The sequence below is a fragment of the Hemicordylus capensis genome, chromosome 3, assembly GCF_027244095.1.
Source record: "Hemicordylus capensis ecotype Gifberg chromosome 3, rHemCap1.1.pri, whole genome shotgun sequence".
NCBI lineage: Eukaryota > Metazoa > Chordata > Lepidosauria > Squamata > Cordylidae > Hemicordylus > Hemicordylus capensis.
In genome coordinates, this window is record NC_069659.1 from 21,677,601 (window position 1) to 21,692,279 (window position 14,679).

The 14,679-nt window shown below is 45.1% G+C and overlaps 1 protein-coding gene and 1 long non-coding RNA gene across 5 annotated transcripts in view; one reads left to right on the plus strand and one right to left on the minus strand.

Moving 5' to 3' along the window:
- The window catches only part of SESN3 (sestrin 3), an 83,430-nt gene extending 76,435 nt beyond the window's left edge, over positions 1-6,995 (minus strand). Inside the window, exon 1 of one of the 4 annotated variants that reach the window (XM_053306584.1) lies at positions 6,861-6,995. Coding sequence is in view for 2 of the 4 variants with exons in the window: in XM_053306583.1 (XP_053162558.1) it covers positions 6,861-6,980 (120 nt within the window). In the remaining 2 variants the exon portion in view is untranslated. The remainder of the gene's footprint in view (positions 1-6,860) is intronic. The other 3 variants (XM_053306583.1, XM_053306585.1, XM_053306582.1) reach the window with 3 other exon arrangements.
- Positions 6,996-7,084: 89 nt separating this feature from the next.
- Positions 7,085-14,062, plus strand: LOC128349741 (uncharacterized). The gene is made up of 3 exons (XR_008318964.1): positions 7,085-7,403; positions 10,302-10,426; positions 13,752-14,062. It is a non-coding gene; the product is annotated as an uncharacterized LOC128349741 (long non-coding RNA).
- Positions 14,063-14,679: the final 617 nt, after the last annotated feature.

Genomic DNA, 14,679 nt, shown 5'->3' on the forward strand with positions numbered 1-14,679 from the left:
TCTCTGACAGCCATCTCTGACGCCCACCCGCCTTGGAGACATCGTGTAAGGCCTCTGCATCCCAAAAGTTCCCTCCTGACCCCTTAAGTTTTGATCTTCCCTAAGGGGTCCTGATCCACAGTGAACCCCTGATTTTAGGCAGTCACAGAATCCAAACGTTTGAAACCCCTTGGATTAAAATAGTCCTAAAAAGGGATTTGCCACCTTGGTAAAATTAATAACAGCAGGCCTCTTTAAGATTCTTCTCTTCCCCCCCCCAGAAGGGGGCGGGGAGAGGGGGAGCACATATCACAAACAGTACCTCCCTGCCACCACAATTTGTTGAAGTAATTCCAGGTCCCATTATAAATAGACTTGCATATTTCTAGTCACAAAAAGGGACTTCTATACTTCTAATCAAAATCCATGTTAAAATACTGTTCAGAATCTTCCTATATTCAGAGTATTCCAACAACGACTTGAACTTTCCCTCCTGTGTTCCATATCACTGGCTGCTGCTGGCCAGACAATGAAACACACATAGTGATGTCAAAACACAGGGCAAGTTGAACCTGTTGTGAGTAGAAACTGGGTTAACTTGCCACAGGGTTTCCATTTTCCGTGGCAGTCCCACATTTATTGTAACATGTAAATTCGCCATATAAAACAGTCTTAAGCAGAGGAGGAGTTTTATATAGAAAATGACATTGCTGGTTCTTTGCCTGAAAGCCCTAAACTGCCTAAGCCTGCCCTAGACCATTTCAGGAAACACCTCCTCCCACAGAGAACTTCCCCCTACAGCTGTTCAGATTGGCTCTGGCTATCCCACCACCATCTAAGTTCCACCACCATCTATCCCACCACCATCTAAGTTCCAGCAGATATCCACTAGGAGCAAAGTCTTTTCAGGTGTGGTGTTTTTGTGGAACGTTCATCCCTATGAGGTCTATGGAGTGAAGTCTACTGTATTTACCTGAATTCAAGATGACAGGGGAGGGGGTTGTCTTAAATTCAGAATCCTCTTCCTTATGGGTAAATATAGGTATGACCTAAATATAACCTTTTTTAAAGAAGGCCAATCATCTTAAATTCAAAGTCATCTCCTATTCAGGTAAAGATTGTATTCTTGACTTCAGGAGACAGATTATGGCTTTTCTTTGCTTTTTGTTTTACTATATGAGGACTACTACTACTACTACTACTACTAGGAGTATTTATATACTGCTTTTCAACCAAAGTTCTCAAAGCAGTTTACATAAAAATAAATAAAGATGGTTCCCTGCCCCCTGTTTGGCCTCATTTGCCACATGAACTGAAATTGTGCCTTAGAACAATTTGAAAATGTGCCTTTGAACATGCGGAGTTGGGGAGAAGACAACTTCCGGGGGGAGTGCAAAGTTCCAGAAAGGGAGAACAACCTGCAGCACATAAAGCCAAACACACTTTCTCCCAGTGGCACAGTTGCCACCACTCAAAGTTTTGACACTACCACAGAAGCTTCAGAGAGCATGTGGAATTTTCTGACCAAAGATGCTCTTTTCCCTCCTGCTTCCTTCCCTGACTGGATGCATTCAGGGGGAAGTCCAAGAAGCCCAGTTCTAATCTTTTAATGCCACTGCAAGGTTAGTGTCCCAATCCACAGATCCTACACACACCACATCAGGCTGCATACATGTAGCTGAGTGCAAAGATTGTATGTATTCACCTACCAAACAGATGCCAGTTGGTGAGGGAGCTGGAAGAAATGGTTTAGAAGCCTCCACCACTACCGAGTTCAAGAAATGCTAACAGTGAGAACGTTCAACATTCCTTGGGGTAACACATTATACTGCAAGACTGGTAGTGGCTGGCAAGCTGCCTTTAGAGAAGCCTGCTCCCCATTACTTGATCTCACCTGAACCCCCACCCCCATACGTTTCCAAGGAATCCCAGGCTTGCCTGCACTGAACTAGAGATTAAACTCAACAACTACGAGTAGTGGAGGATTAGAATAAATAATCACATTCCTATCCCACCCTTCCTTCCAAGGAGCTCAGAGTACATGGCACTCCTCCCTGCTCATTCTGTCTTCACAACAATCCTGTGAAGCAGATTAGGCTGAGAGATGGTGTGGCTCAAGGTCACCCCATGAGCTGAGTGAGGATATGAACCTAGCTATCCACAGCTCTTGTATGACACTCTTAAACACTAAAATTGTGCGTGTGTTTTAAGCAGTTTTAATTGCTGTTTTAATTTTATGTTGTATTCGTTGTAAACCACCCAGAGATGAGAGTTTGGGGTGCTATACAAATATACTAAATAATTACACCATGCCAGATCTCTCTGTTACCTATCTGTCCACAAACAGATTTTGCCTGTCACACAAACTTCAAAATCTAGTGCAATGCACAATACAGATATAGCTTTTATAAATAAGAATTCTAGAAAGTGGAGGCGAAAAAAAGGGAAGGCATATGGAAGATTAGAGTTAGAGAGCATGGGTGTGTATGGGTATTTATACAGACAGAGTAGACAAAGTCCAAAATATAACTTTATTTCTTTCTTCACCTCCTTATTTACCCTTATAGCAGACCAAAAAAAAATCAAGGTTATGAAGAGGGCAACTTTCCTTTCAGAAATGTGTCTGGAGATAAGATGAAATGTAGCCTCATAAGAACACAAGAAAAGCCCTGTTGGAAAAGAGCTATCTAATCCAGCATCCTCTTTCATAGAGAGGCCCACCAGATGCCTCTGGGAAGAGCTGAGGGCATGCCCTATCTCCAACTGCTACTGGTACTTAGAGGCATTTGCCTCTGTGGCTGGGGGTAGCCTATAGCCTTCAGACTAGTAGCTATTGATAGACCTGTCCTCCTTGAATTTATCTAATTCCCTCTTAAAGCTATCCAGGCTTTAATATATGTGACTCACTGTCATATTGTGACAGTGAGTTCCATAGGTTTATTATATGTTGTGTGAAAAAGTACTTCCTTGCCTGCGATCGCAACGTGTGCAAATGCGCGTGCGACGTGCGCACTTGATACTTCCAGCGAAAGAGGAGGAAGGGGTGGCAGGGAGGCACACTGTCGCCCCGAAGGCTTTTACCAACTAAGTGTTGGCGGGGGGGGGGGAGCGGAGAGAGGGGTAAGTGCACCCTCCCCCGCCCTTAAAGTGAGACACCCCCCCAGCTGGTTCCGTGCACATCCCTAATATGGAGCTGTCTTATGCCATCAGATCCTTGGTTCATCTAGGTCAGTATCGGTACCACACTAACTGGCAGCAGCTTTCCAGGATTTCAGAAAAGGATCTTTCTCAGCCCCACTGGGAGATGCCAGGGACTTTCTACAATGCAAAGTCTTCTCCTGAGCTATGGCTCATCCCTATTTTTATTACTTTAAAAAATCAGACATCTATGTATACTAATACAGATTAAACATATATAATGCCAAATAGAAATTCAAGAACTAGAATTCACACTCTTAAAGGGGATATGCAACCACCTCCCATTTTAACTTCAAAACAGCACTACCAACTAGGTTAAATAAGAAGATAATGACCCAAGCAAGAATCTGAGCCTGGGTCATCTCCATCCAGCGCTCTAGCTCCTACACCATACAGACTCTTAACACAAATGCATGGATCAGTACACAGCCCAATAGGCTTCACTGACTGAATATAGTAGGGCCAAGATTATATCCCTCAGTTTCACCACTACATGGGGCAGCACTGTAATGAGACATAGGGGAGAGCATGTTGAGTCTGTTTGACACGCTCACATAATGATATGTATTCCCCGTCCTAGCCTATAGGCTTGAGACTGGTAATACTATTTAGGAAGAGAACCCAGTCAGTCAGCCTGACCTGACCACCAGCTCCACCACGATCCTCCACTACTTCAATTTGGTTCCTCTCTCATCATCAGAGGCGTAGGGATTTAATATTTTGATGGGCAGCATCACAGGGAAAAACATTCCCAATAACCACATCTCAGCTTTGCAGCTTCCTTCCTCTAAAGGGGCAACAGAGCCAGAGTCCAAATATTTTCTAAAAATCCCACAAGATCTTATTAGGATAAAACATATAGCAGAGAAGGAGGCGTGCAAGAGGAATTTTTTATAATCTCTGCTCATGCGTCTCTCACACACTATAAAATCTGATACATTTTTAAACACACACATTCAAATGGAGGGAGGGTGTTTTGTGATGTGTGTGTGTGTGTGTGTTTACAGCATCTTCCATAAGCAGCGTAATGCTACTTTAAAAGGGGGAAGGTGGTTTTTGGTAGTCAGAGATAGGGTAGCAATCAAAGATTCAAATGATTCATTTATAAGGGTTGCTATTGTATGGCAAGCCAAGTAAATGAGCAGAATTTTATTTGCTACTTAATCCTTTTGTTTAATCCTTGGAAGGTCTGCAGTTTTGAGGGAAGCACACAGGAGGCACCACGCCAACAGGTAGAAAGGACGGAAACAGTAACAGTGCAATTGGGATGTGCATGAACCAGTCCGGAGGCCATGTTAGAGGCCCTCGAACCGGTTCGAACAGGGCCCAGTCCAGCGCCGGCAGAGGGTGGTTCTTTAAGGGGGGGGGTTGCACTTACCCCTCCCACCGCTTTCGCCCCACCTGCACTCCCTTTTTCTGAAACGATTTTGGGGCAGCAGCATTCCTCCCTGCCACTCCTGCCTCCATTGTTAGCCAAAAATACTGGAAGTCACAAGTGTGTGTGCACCCGCCGCGCATGTTGCGTGCGTGCGGCCACAGGCGCACACACGCTTGTGACTTCCAGTATTTCCGGCTAACAATGGGGGCAGGGGTAGCAGGGAGGAATGCTGCCGCCCCAAAATAATTTCAGAAAAAGGGAGCGCTGGCGGGGTAAAAGCAGCGGGAGGGGTAAGTGCAACACACACACCCCGCCGGCACCAGACTGCGCCTCCGTGCACATCCCTATGGTGCAATAGCAGTTTATTAAGGAGTAGATCCCAACGCATTGGAGTAGAACTTCAGGGGAAGTAGTTTACTCAGCTTCTAAGTAGAACAGTAAACGGCTAAGCTACTCTTTACTGATCTATCCTTTAATAAACTGCTGTTGCATCGTTCCGTTTCCTTCCCTCCTACCTGAAGTTTTGAGGGGCAAGACCAGTTTAATACCATTCCAACAGATAAAGGAGAGAGTGACACAGGGAGCAGAGATCTAGCAAAATGAATATTATACATGTCAAGAATAAGGCATCTAAACTGGAGCACTTTTAAGTCCCAATCATTTCAACTAGGCAAGTTAATCTCTCCCACTGAAGTCAATGAGACTCAAGGATGCTTAACTAGTTGGATCACACCCATAATGCACTGCTACAATAAATTAAAACACACACTTATATACTTAAAGAGGCGGCCAAAAGGTTCTATACATATTATGCTAAGTGTCAAAACCGTGAAGGTTAATTTTGAAAATTATTGTGAATAATAAGACAAGTGCTAAGCAACAAAAAAATGTTGACTTCCTTTTTGGACATTTAAATCAGGACACCATACATTTCCTCAAAAAAAATTACTGGCCAACTCAACATTTACCAAGACTGCAATCCTATGCACACTTACCTGGGAGTAAGTATCATTGAGCACAGTCAGATTTACTTCTATGTAAACATGCACAGAATCAAACTGCAAATTTCTCACTCTGACTGTACTACTTACTGCGTGTGCATACACAAATAGATACTATTTAGAGAAAGATAACTACCTTATCACTATGGTATTTGAGCAGAAGATGTTTATTTTCTCTAAGCATTTGGGTTAAGAATGACATCATGATCTTCTGCTATTTTTACTGCTGCTGACTCTGCTCAGCTGTATGCAATTCTATTAGTCATTTTATACATTAGCTTGTTTAAAAAAATCTGGTATACTGATTATAAACCACTTAGAAGGCTTTGAAGAAGGATACACATATTTTAAGTATACAAACTTATATTAACTACATAGATACAGACTAAAAATATCCTGCATGAGAGAGTGAAGGTAAAAGATCATTGTTTGCTGTATATTTTATATCTACCATTTATATGGTATGTATTCACATGTACAAAACAGATATGGTATAAAATCAGTAGTGCATGCACATGTGTAATTCAATTTCTGCTATGTACAAGACAAATATAATGTGTGTAATATATACACATATCTGTGTAATGCAGAGATGTGCATATAATACATGCATATAATATACATACGCATGCAAATTTCACATTTAACATGCATGTAAAATGTGCACACACAACATACTGGGGTGTGCATGGGTGCAATATACTGTGTGCGCACACACCTCACACTTTAAGGCAGGGTTTCTTAGCCTTAAGTCCCCAGATGTTGTTGCACTACAACTCCCATCATCCCATAGCCTTTGTGGCTGGGGATGACGGGAGCTGTGGTCCGACAACACCTGGGGACCCAAGGTTAAGAGACCCTGCTGGGGCGCGGGGGGGGGATGCGCACACCCACCCACATCCAATACACTTTTGATATGTAAGCACGTATGTTCAATACGCATGTGTACATATATAAAGTATGTACACACACACACGGTCTGCACATTATACACACTTTATAGGTGTTACACACAGAGACAAGAGACAATTTGTGTATGGCACACGCGCACACACAGGGTGGAACGTTCCCCTCCCCCCCACCGCCCCCCGCGACTTGTGAAAGAGTTAAGCGAGGGGGCGTGGCCGGGCACAGGAGCCCAGCGGTCTAAGGCGAAGAATGGTCCCTCCTTGACCACCCGAGCGCCTTCGGCAGGGCTCGGGGGAGGGGGTTCCGAGCGGAGCCCCCCCCCTCGCTCCCTCCCCAACGTTCCACTGCCTCACAGGGGCCGCTGTGTGCGCGCGCGTGAGAGGCTCCTCACCCACCTGCCTCAGCACTTTCCGACAGTTACTACAGACCCGGCGACACTCGTTGTGGCTGCTGCTGTTGTTGCCGTCTCCGGGGACGGATGAGGGGCAGGAAGCGGCGCTGCTCCCCTTGTTCATGATGGTGGTGGCGCTTCTTCTGCTGCTGCTGCCGGGGGGAAGGTGGAGGCGGCTGGCTCAGCGACTGCCTTCGCTCAGTGCCTCTGGCCGCCGCCCCCCTCCGTAGCTTTCCCCCCCAGCAGCGCTTCAGCGGCTCGGGAACAGCCGCTGCCATCCCTCGCGCACACCCCTCAACCGAGGCCAATCGCCGCGCTCCGGCCACGCCCCCTTGGAGGCCCGCCGGCCAATCGGGAGGCCGGGCGACGGCCGGCCAATCAGGAAAGTGTTCTCGCGTTCCCATCTCCGGGCAGTCTCCGAGTTAGAGGCGGAGCCGCCGCTCGAAGGGGGCGGGGGTGGGCGGAGAAAGCGCAGCCTCTCAGCCAACTGTCGCCTCGGAGGCGGGGACTGGTTGCATATGGTTGAGCTTTCTTCAGCCAATGGGAGGTAGGTATGTCAAAGCCGAAGGAAAAGGCACCCACGAGGTAGTCACGCCCCCCTCTTGTGTTGCTGTTGCTTTGGAAAGTAGAAAGTTGCATGAAAGGAGAAAGGAAGGTTTTCAGCATAGAATTATAAGTGAATCCCACCAGAATCCAGAAAACAAATTAATGCTTGGTTTGCCTTTTGCATTTTTTTCTTGAAAGCCGACAGTAAAGCATGCCAATTTTAAAACCCAAAGAACCTTCACAGGTTAGGAAATCCTCTTAGGCCAAGGTCTGCACTGCCCTAAGGCAGTCAGGAGCCTATTTTAGCCCGTATGGGAAGAACGAATCACCAAAAAGAGGCAGTTCCTCCAGTCACTCTCCCACAGCCAACACAGCCAGTGTATGCCTAATACTGGGTGGCATGCCAGAGATACCCCCATGTGGGACAGGCATGGAAATAGCCAGTCCACACACAATGACATGCCCCAAGGATGTCAGCTCAGCCTCCACACACACATCCTGCCTGACACACCAGTTCATTGCCTGCAGCGCAAGTTGCTGTGGTGCAGGCATCAAGAGCCTTGAATCACAAAGGGGAGTCTGAATCCGCTTATGAGGGGTAGTTTGGGTCCCTAGGAGCCACTGGGGATTCTGGGAGTTGTAGGCTAGTCCAACATCTGGAGAACCAAGCTCGAGAAGCCCTGCCTTATGGCACTAGCACTATTAATAGCGACTTTTAGGAGCATGCTTTTCACAGGGAAGAAAGACAGGTCCCTTGAGAGGGGACAGCATGTACATTAAAGGGCTCCATATGGCAGGGCAGCTCAACCCCCAACTGCTTTTGGACTAAAACTCCCACAATCCCCAGCAACAGTGGTCAATAGCCAAAGATTATGGGAGGTGTATGTAGGCCAACATCTGCAGGAGGGCCAAATTTGAGCAGCCTCCTAGGACAACAGTCCATGACCATCTGAAAGAACCACCACTATTTCCAGGAAATAATACCCCCCTCACCAGGAGGAAGCACACTGGGACAGCCCACAATAGGAGCCCCAACTACACTAAATTAGGGGGAAATGCAGAGAGCTCACTGCACATAGAGCAAGAGCATGGCAAGCAAGGTTCAAACCCAACCAGAGGAATTGGTAAAACCAAGGCCAAATTCACTTTTTACATGACTTGCCAGGATCACTTCTGAATCGTCAGAAGCAAAACAGGAGAAGTAAGCAGGTCTCTAACCCCACACTACGTATACCACAGAGCCACTCTCTTACCTCCCAGCCACAGAAGGTGGGGGGATGCATCATGGACCATTTGCAGTCCTCCAGAGCACAGAACCCCGACTCTGTAGAGCAGCCCAGAACTCATGGGCAAAGGTGGTTCATAGGTGTATGAGATGTGGAGGTGATCTTCCACTGGGAGGGGTCCCCACAAACAAGCACATCTGAGAGACTGCTGTATCCCAGACAACCAGAGGAAGCTCTGCAGCAGCCGGTAACCTGGCTTTCACATCACATGGCTTACTTATTGCTTCAATTATCCCATCTAGCCACACCTCCTATGCTTGTTTGCTTTGATGTCTGGCTGTCCAAAAGGCCTTATCATTCCTTCCACCCTGCTTCCCTATAGCAGGAAAAGGATTTGTTCTCTCACCCACTATAGGAGCCATGGAGCCCATGGGGTCAGAAAACATGCTGTTGCAGACTCTGAGCTCTGGTAGCAAAGAGATTCACGTGTGCGCGCGCGCACACACACACACACACACACACACACCTGGTAGTGTCCCATCCTGAGGCCAGCTAGGATGAGAAACAAGAGTGGGGAGGGATCTCTATCTGCTAATTCCCTGGCAGCAAAGTAACAACAACTGTAATCCAGTGAAAGCTTTTATTGAGCAGCATAGAAGTGGCATCTAAAATTAAAATCTGTGGCCAACTATCCCACCACAGCAGGGCTCCTGTGCCTGACAGCAGAGTAGCAAGTACTAGTATTGGCGACTGATTTTATATGTAGCACCATAACATGATCTCTGGACCTGACTGCATTGGCAGTGTGTTTTAACGCATGATTGCATGGGCACACTGCATAGGCACTCTGGTAAGAGCAAGGCTACCAGAGTGCCCATGCGGTGATGCCATTGCTTGCTCCATTTCTAATCAACCTGCTCTTAAACCATTAGTCAGGGAGCTGCACTTAGGGTTGATGGGGGCTGCCACTGTCCCCCAGGCCTTACAATGAAGAATGCTGGTATGGGTGGTTATGCCTAGGAATGTTAAGAGTTGAAGTCCAACAACATCTGGGGCCTTGAGTTTGAGAACTCCTAACTCAAAGGACGAGGCAACGTACATGTGCCACATTCCTTCTCAAAGTAATCAGTTCAATAGCATCTGCAAAGTGCGAGTTACTTGTGAGGTGGGAGGAAAAGAAGATGCATGCCCTTTTATATTCCTTGTCTTAAAGAAAAACAAAAAAATGACGATTGTCACAGGGTGCTTCTTTGGGGACAGAGTTTGCCTTCAGCAAAAAATAAAAGACCTTAATTACCCCGCAATGGGATCGTTTGCTTGCACATTTAGAAACAAAACAGCTGTGCTGCAAGGCAGGGTGAGATTAGATATTTGCTTTAGAGGAAGTTGGGAATGTTTGGAGAGTGTGTGCGAGGTCTGTTTGCTTCGGGACACAGGGATGGCGAAAATTGATGAGTCAGGGTTACTGGTCTCTGGGCTAATGCACAGCTAGACAGAGTGCATAATTAGGACGATGTCAGAGCTGAAGTTCACAGAGCTGAAGTCAGTTTGTGTATACCACTGAGCCACTTTGGTTTATCCCATAACTGGAGTAGACAGTGCAAAAGCTGTTGCTTATATCAGCTTTCAAGAACTGGGGCACTCCACTGATTTTATATTATGATCTCTTGCAGGATAATGGCAGAGAACCAGCATCATCCATAGTATACTGAATTTGGAATTAACAATAGCCCTATTCACATGTTATGTTCAATGCTCATACAGTGAGTGTGCAGTGTACGTACAGATCTCCATACAGGTACAGTTGATTCACATGTTCTATTGAACACAGGCACAGCAGTACATGTCTGATCTATACCATTCATTTGGGGGACCTGTAGCCAGGTTCACTTTTAAAATAAATGAACATAAAGTCATTAACACAAAAACATGTACGAGTGTACAGACATCTGCATGTTTGTAAAATATAATGCCAGAATAGGGCTTTTGATACACTGGCATCTGTATTTATGCAGAGTAGATTATCTGGAGAGTTGGACTGAGTTATTTTAAGGACTGCCTACCCTACACCAAGGGTTCTCCAACCTGGGTCCCCAGATAATGTTGAACTACAACTCCCATCATTCCCAACCACAATGGCCTTATCTTATTTATTCATTCAATTTCTATACTGCCCTCCCAAAAATGGCTCAGAGCGGTTTACACAGAGAAATAATAAATAAGATGAATCCCTGTCCCCAAAGGGCTCACGTTCTAAAAAGAAACAAAAGATAGACACCAGCAACAGTCACTGGAGGTACTGTGCTGGGGATAGATAGGGCCAGTTACTCTCCCCCTGCTAAATAAAGAGAATCACCACGTTAATAGGTGCCTCTTTGCCAGGTTAGCAGGGATTCAAGGTCTGATGACATCTGGGGACTCAAGGTTATAGCATAAGAACTTAAGAAGTGCCTTGCTGGATCAGGTCCAAGGCCATCTAGTCCAGCATCCTGTTCCCCACAGTAGCTCACCAGATGCCTCTGGGAAGCCACGGAGGAGGAGATTAAGGCATGCCCCCTCTCGTGCTGTTGCTCCACTGCAACTGGTAATCAAGAGAGGAGTCTTGCTTCTAAACCTGGAAGTAGCCTATAGCCATCAACACTTGTAGCCATTGATAACCTGTCCTCCATTCATTGTTTATTAATTTCTTCTGAGCAGGTTGGGAAATCCTACCCCAGCCAAAGGAAAGCAGTGGCACCAGTGGGTGTCCAAAATAATCTCCCTCCACATCTAGAGCCAGCCAGCCAGCCATTATTTGAATTATAACAATTATATTATATTTCTATAATAATTCTTCTATGAGAAGAATTATATTTCTTCTCATTCCCCAACCTAAAGCACATTATCCTGCTCCAAATCTTACAACCCACATCTGTAAAAGGAAAAGTCATGGTGGTGATGGATTCCAGAAAGCCAGCATAGAACTGGCTGAGTAAGCCAGAAGTGGAATGTGTTTAGCTGGCTCTTTTGTATGGATACACAAAGCCAGTTAGTCCCACACTTCTGTTTCATTCTCTGTTGTAGAGCTTTGCCGTGCCCACTGTTGTACAGAAAACAAGGCTTTTTAAAAGGAAAACTCAGAACTGCATAATGCTATGTGAGTGTAATTCACATACATATTGAATGTGAGTGAATATAATTCACATATTGAATGCACCACAATGCACACCTGTGCATTTTCCTTGTCTATGCACACACATGTTTCCTAGAATCACATTCCATGACATTTAGCAGCCAAAGCAGAGAAGGAGAAAAATGCCTCAGAACTGGGAATTTGACAGCACTGTTTCAAAAGAGTGTTACATTCATTGGTGAAGACTGTGGGGAGGAACAGTGGAGTCTGCAAAAAGAACTTGGGCAGTCGAAGGATAAATGGGTGTGCTTGATCAGGATCTGGGTTCTGGAGGAGCCTGGACTACTCACTTTACTATTCTCATTGTTATTAGTCCTTTTTTAGTTCATCTAACATAACACAACTTTTGCATGACTCGAATTTTGAACTGCACAGATGTTAATAAGAACAAAATAACAGCCCTGCTGGATCCGGCCCAAGGCCCATCCAGTCTAGCATCTTGTTTCACACAGTGGCCCACCATATACCTCTGAAAAGCCCACAGGTAGGGGCAGAGCCATCACTGGGTGAACGGGTTCAAAGAACCTGGGCCACCCCCACTCAGGGGCCACACCTCGCAGCCCCAGACAAGCCCCCGTGTCTGACATCAGGTGCAGGGGTGTGATTTCACTCCCAAATAGGCCCATGAGAGAGGAGAGCTGGTCTTGTGGTAACAAGCATGACTTGTCCCCCTTAGCTAAGCAGGGTCTGCCCTGGTTGAATTTGAATGGGAGACCACATGTGAGCACTGTAAGATATACCCCTCAGGAGATGGAGCCACTCTGGGAAGAGTAGAAGGTTCCAAGTTCCCTCCCTGACATCTCCAAGATAGGGCTGAGAGAGATTCCTGCGTGCAACCTTGGAGAAGCCACTGCTAGTCTGTGAAGACAATACTGAGCTAGATAGACCAATGGTCTGACTCAGTATATGGCAGCTTCCTATGTTCCTAACCTGAAGATCTGGTCAGTCACTGACTGCTCAGATCCCATCAGTGCATATGTGAAGGTGCTTGGGGTTTTTGCCTCAATATGCATTGTTTTACACTAGCTTACATTAAACTGCACTTGTTATTTTGTTGCCCACTCCCCCAGTTTGGGGAGTTCCTTTTGGAGCTCCTCATAATCTGTTTTGGATTTCACTATCCTAAATAGTTTAGTGTCATCTGGAAATTTGGCCACTTCGCTGCTTACCCCAACTTCTAGATCATTTATGAACAAGTTAAAGAGCGCTGATCCCAGTATAGTTCTTTTAGAACTGCACATATATATTTGAACTGTGTGTTTTGTATCTAGTTGCATTAAAAAAAACCTTGAGAAAATAAAGATGGAAATAAACTCAGGGGCCATTGTTTTGCACCGCATTGCAGGAAAAGATGAGCACTGACTTTCAGCCATTCTCAGAATTACTATCAATAAAGCCCGTTTCCTTTTAAATGTTGTGGGCAGTGCAGTACAGTTTTGACCTTGTACAATGTTATTCTCTGGCCAAAGCTTTCAACATATGATGAAAGTGACCACCAACAAATTATGATACTTTCCCCAGGCTCACTTGTTCTCTTCTGGACCTCAGTTTCATATACAGTATCAGTGAGCGGCATGAAACTTCTAAGGCCCATGTCTGGTTCTTGTTCAGACTGATTCAAATACTATAGTAGGGTCCTCTCGACTATTGCAATTCAGAATGCAGGTGGGAAGTAATAAGATGAATGTTCCTCACATAGGGTTGTCAATTGGTCATTATGTTTCTGGTCTGATCTGTGAAACCATGGGTGAATAAACGAACATTAATTATTTTACCTCTGTGAGAATGTACAGCAAAATCCTCACTCCCTTATTAATGCTCTTTGTCATCTCTTTGCTCCCTCAAAGCAGTTATTCTAGAGTCACCCCTGAGTCGAATGCAGATATTTTAAAATTATGCTGTTGATTTATATGGAATGACTGACAAAAATATTACTCCCTTTCAAATATAGGGAAATAGTTTTGGTTTAGCCTTGTTCCTGTCAAATAATCCTTGAACCAACCAAGTCATATTGAAGACATGCCTTCTTAATAAGGAAATCATTTGATCATTGGAAACTGTGGCATTTTAAGAAACAGAGGAATGACAAATCTACATGTCTGGTGTTTGGCTGAAAATCAATAGTCCATATTTTACCTTGGTGAGACTCTCTTTCCTTGCCTACCTTTTTAATTTTAAACTTTAAAGACAAAAGTAATTTGTGTGAATACAACTACCAAAAAAACCAAACATCTTTCATTTCCAAAGCTTGGCTTTCTGTGTAGAAACAAGGTCAATTATGTGTATCTTTTTCTTACATCTGATCTAGAATAATTTACTGTGAATTATAAACCTATGATTCAAACAGACCAGGAGATCTTGAAAGATGGTTACCCTTGCACATTTCCCAGTCAGGAAGAGTTGCTATTTTGAACGTGACTGCCCAGTTTATTGAATCTTGTTCTGTTTTTAAATTACTTATGATCTTGGCAATGTGGCAAGAACATACTGGTCCAAGAACCAGACTAGATGTGGCCACAGAGATTTGTGATGGGAACTCCAAACATCCTTTTCTTTTTCAAAATCAGTCATGGAAGGGTGGGGATGTGATTTGGATTGGAACTGCAGCATGAGAATTACACCCCCTCCAGCTGATAGCTGTGGAGGAAAACTTATAGGCACAAATTGCCAGGGAATTAGCATGGGGCAAAAGGTTAATCCACCTTTCCCATGCTGTGACCCCAAGTCAACACACACACACACCCCCACACACACCATAAAGACCCTGGGAGTTCTGGTCATGCAATTCTTGCATCACATCTAGTCTGAGTTGCACATCTTTGGCCCTCCAGCTGTTGTTGTTGTTGTTGTTGTTGTTGTTGTTGTTGGCGTCCTGCAGT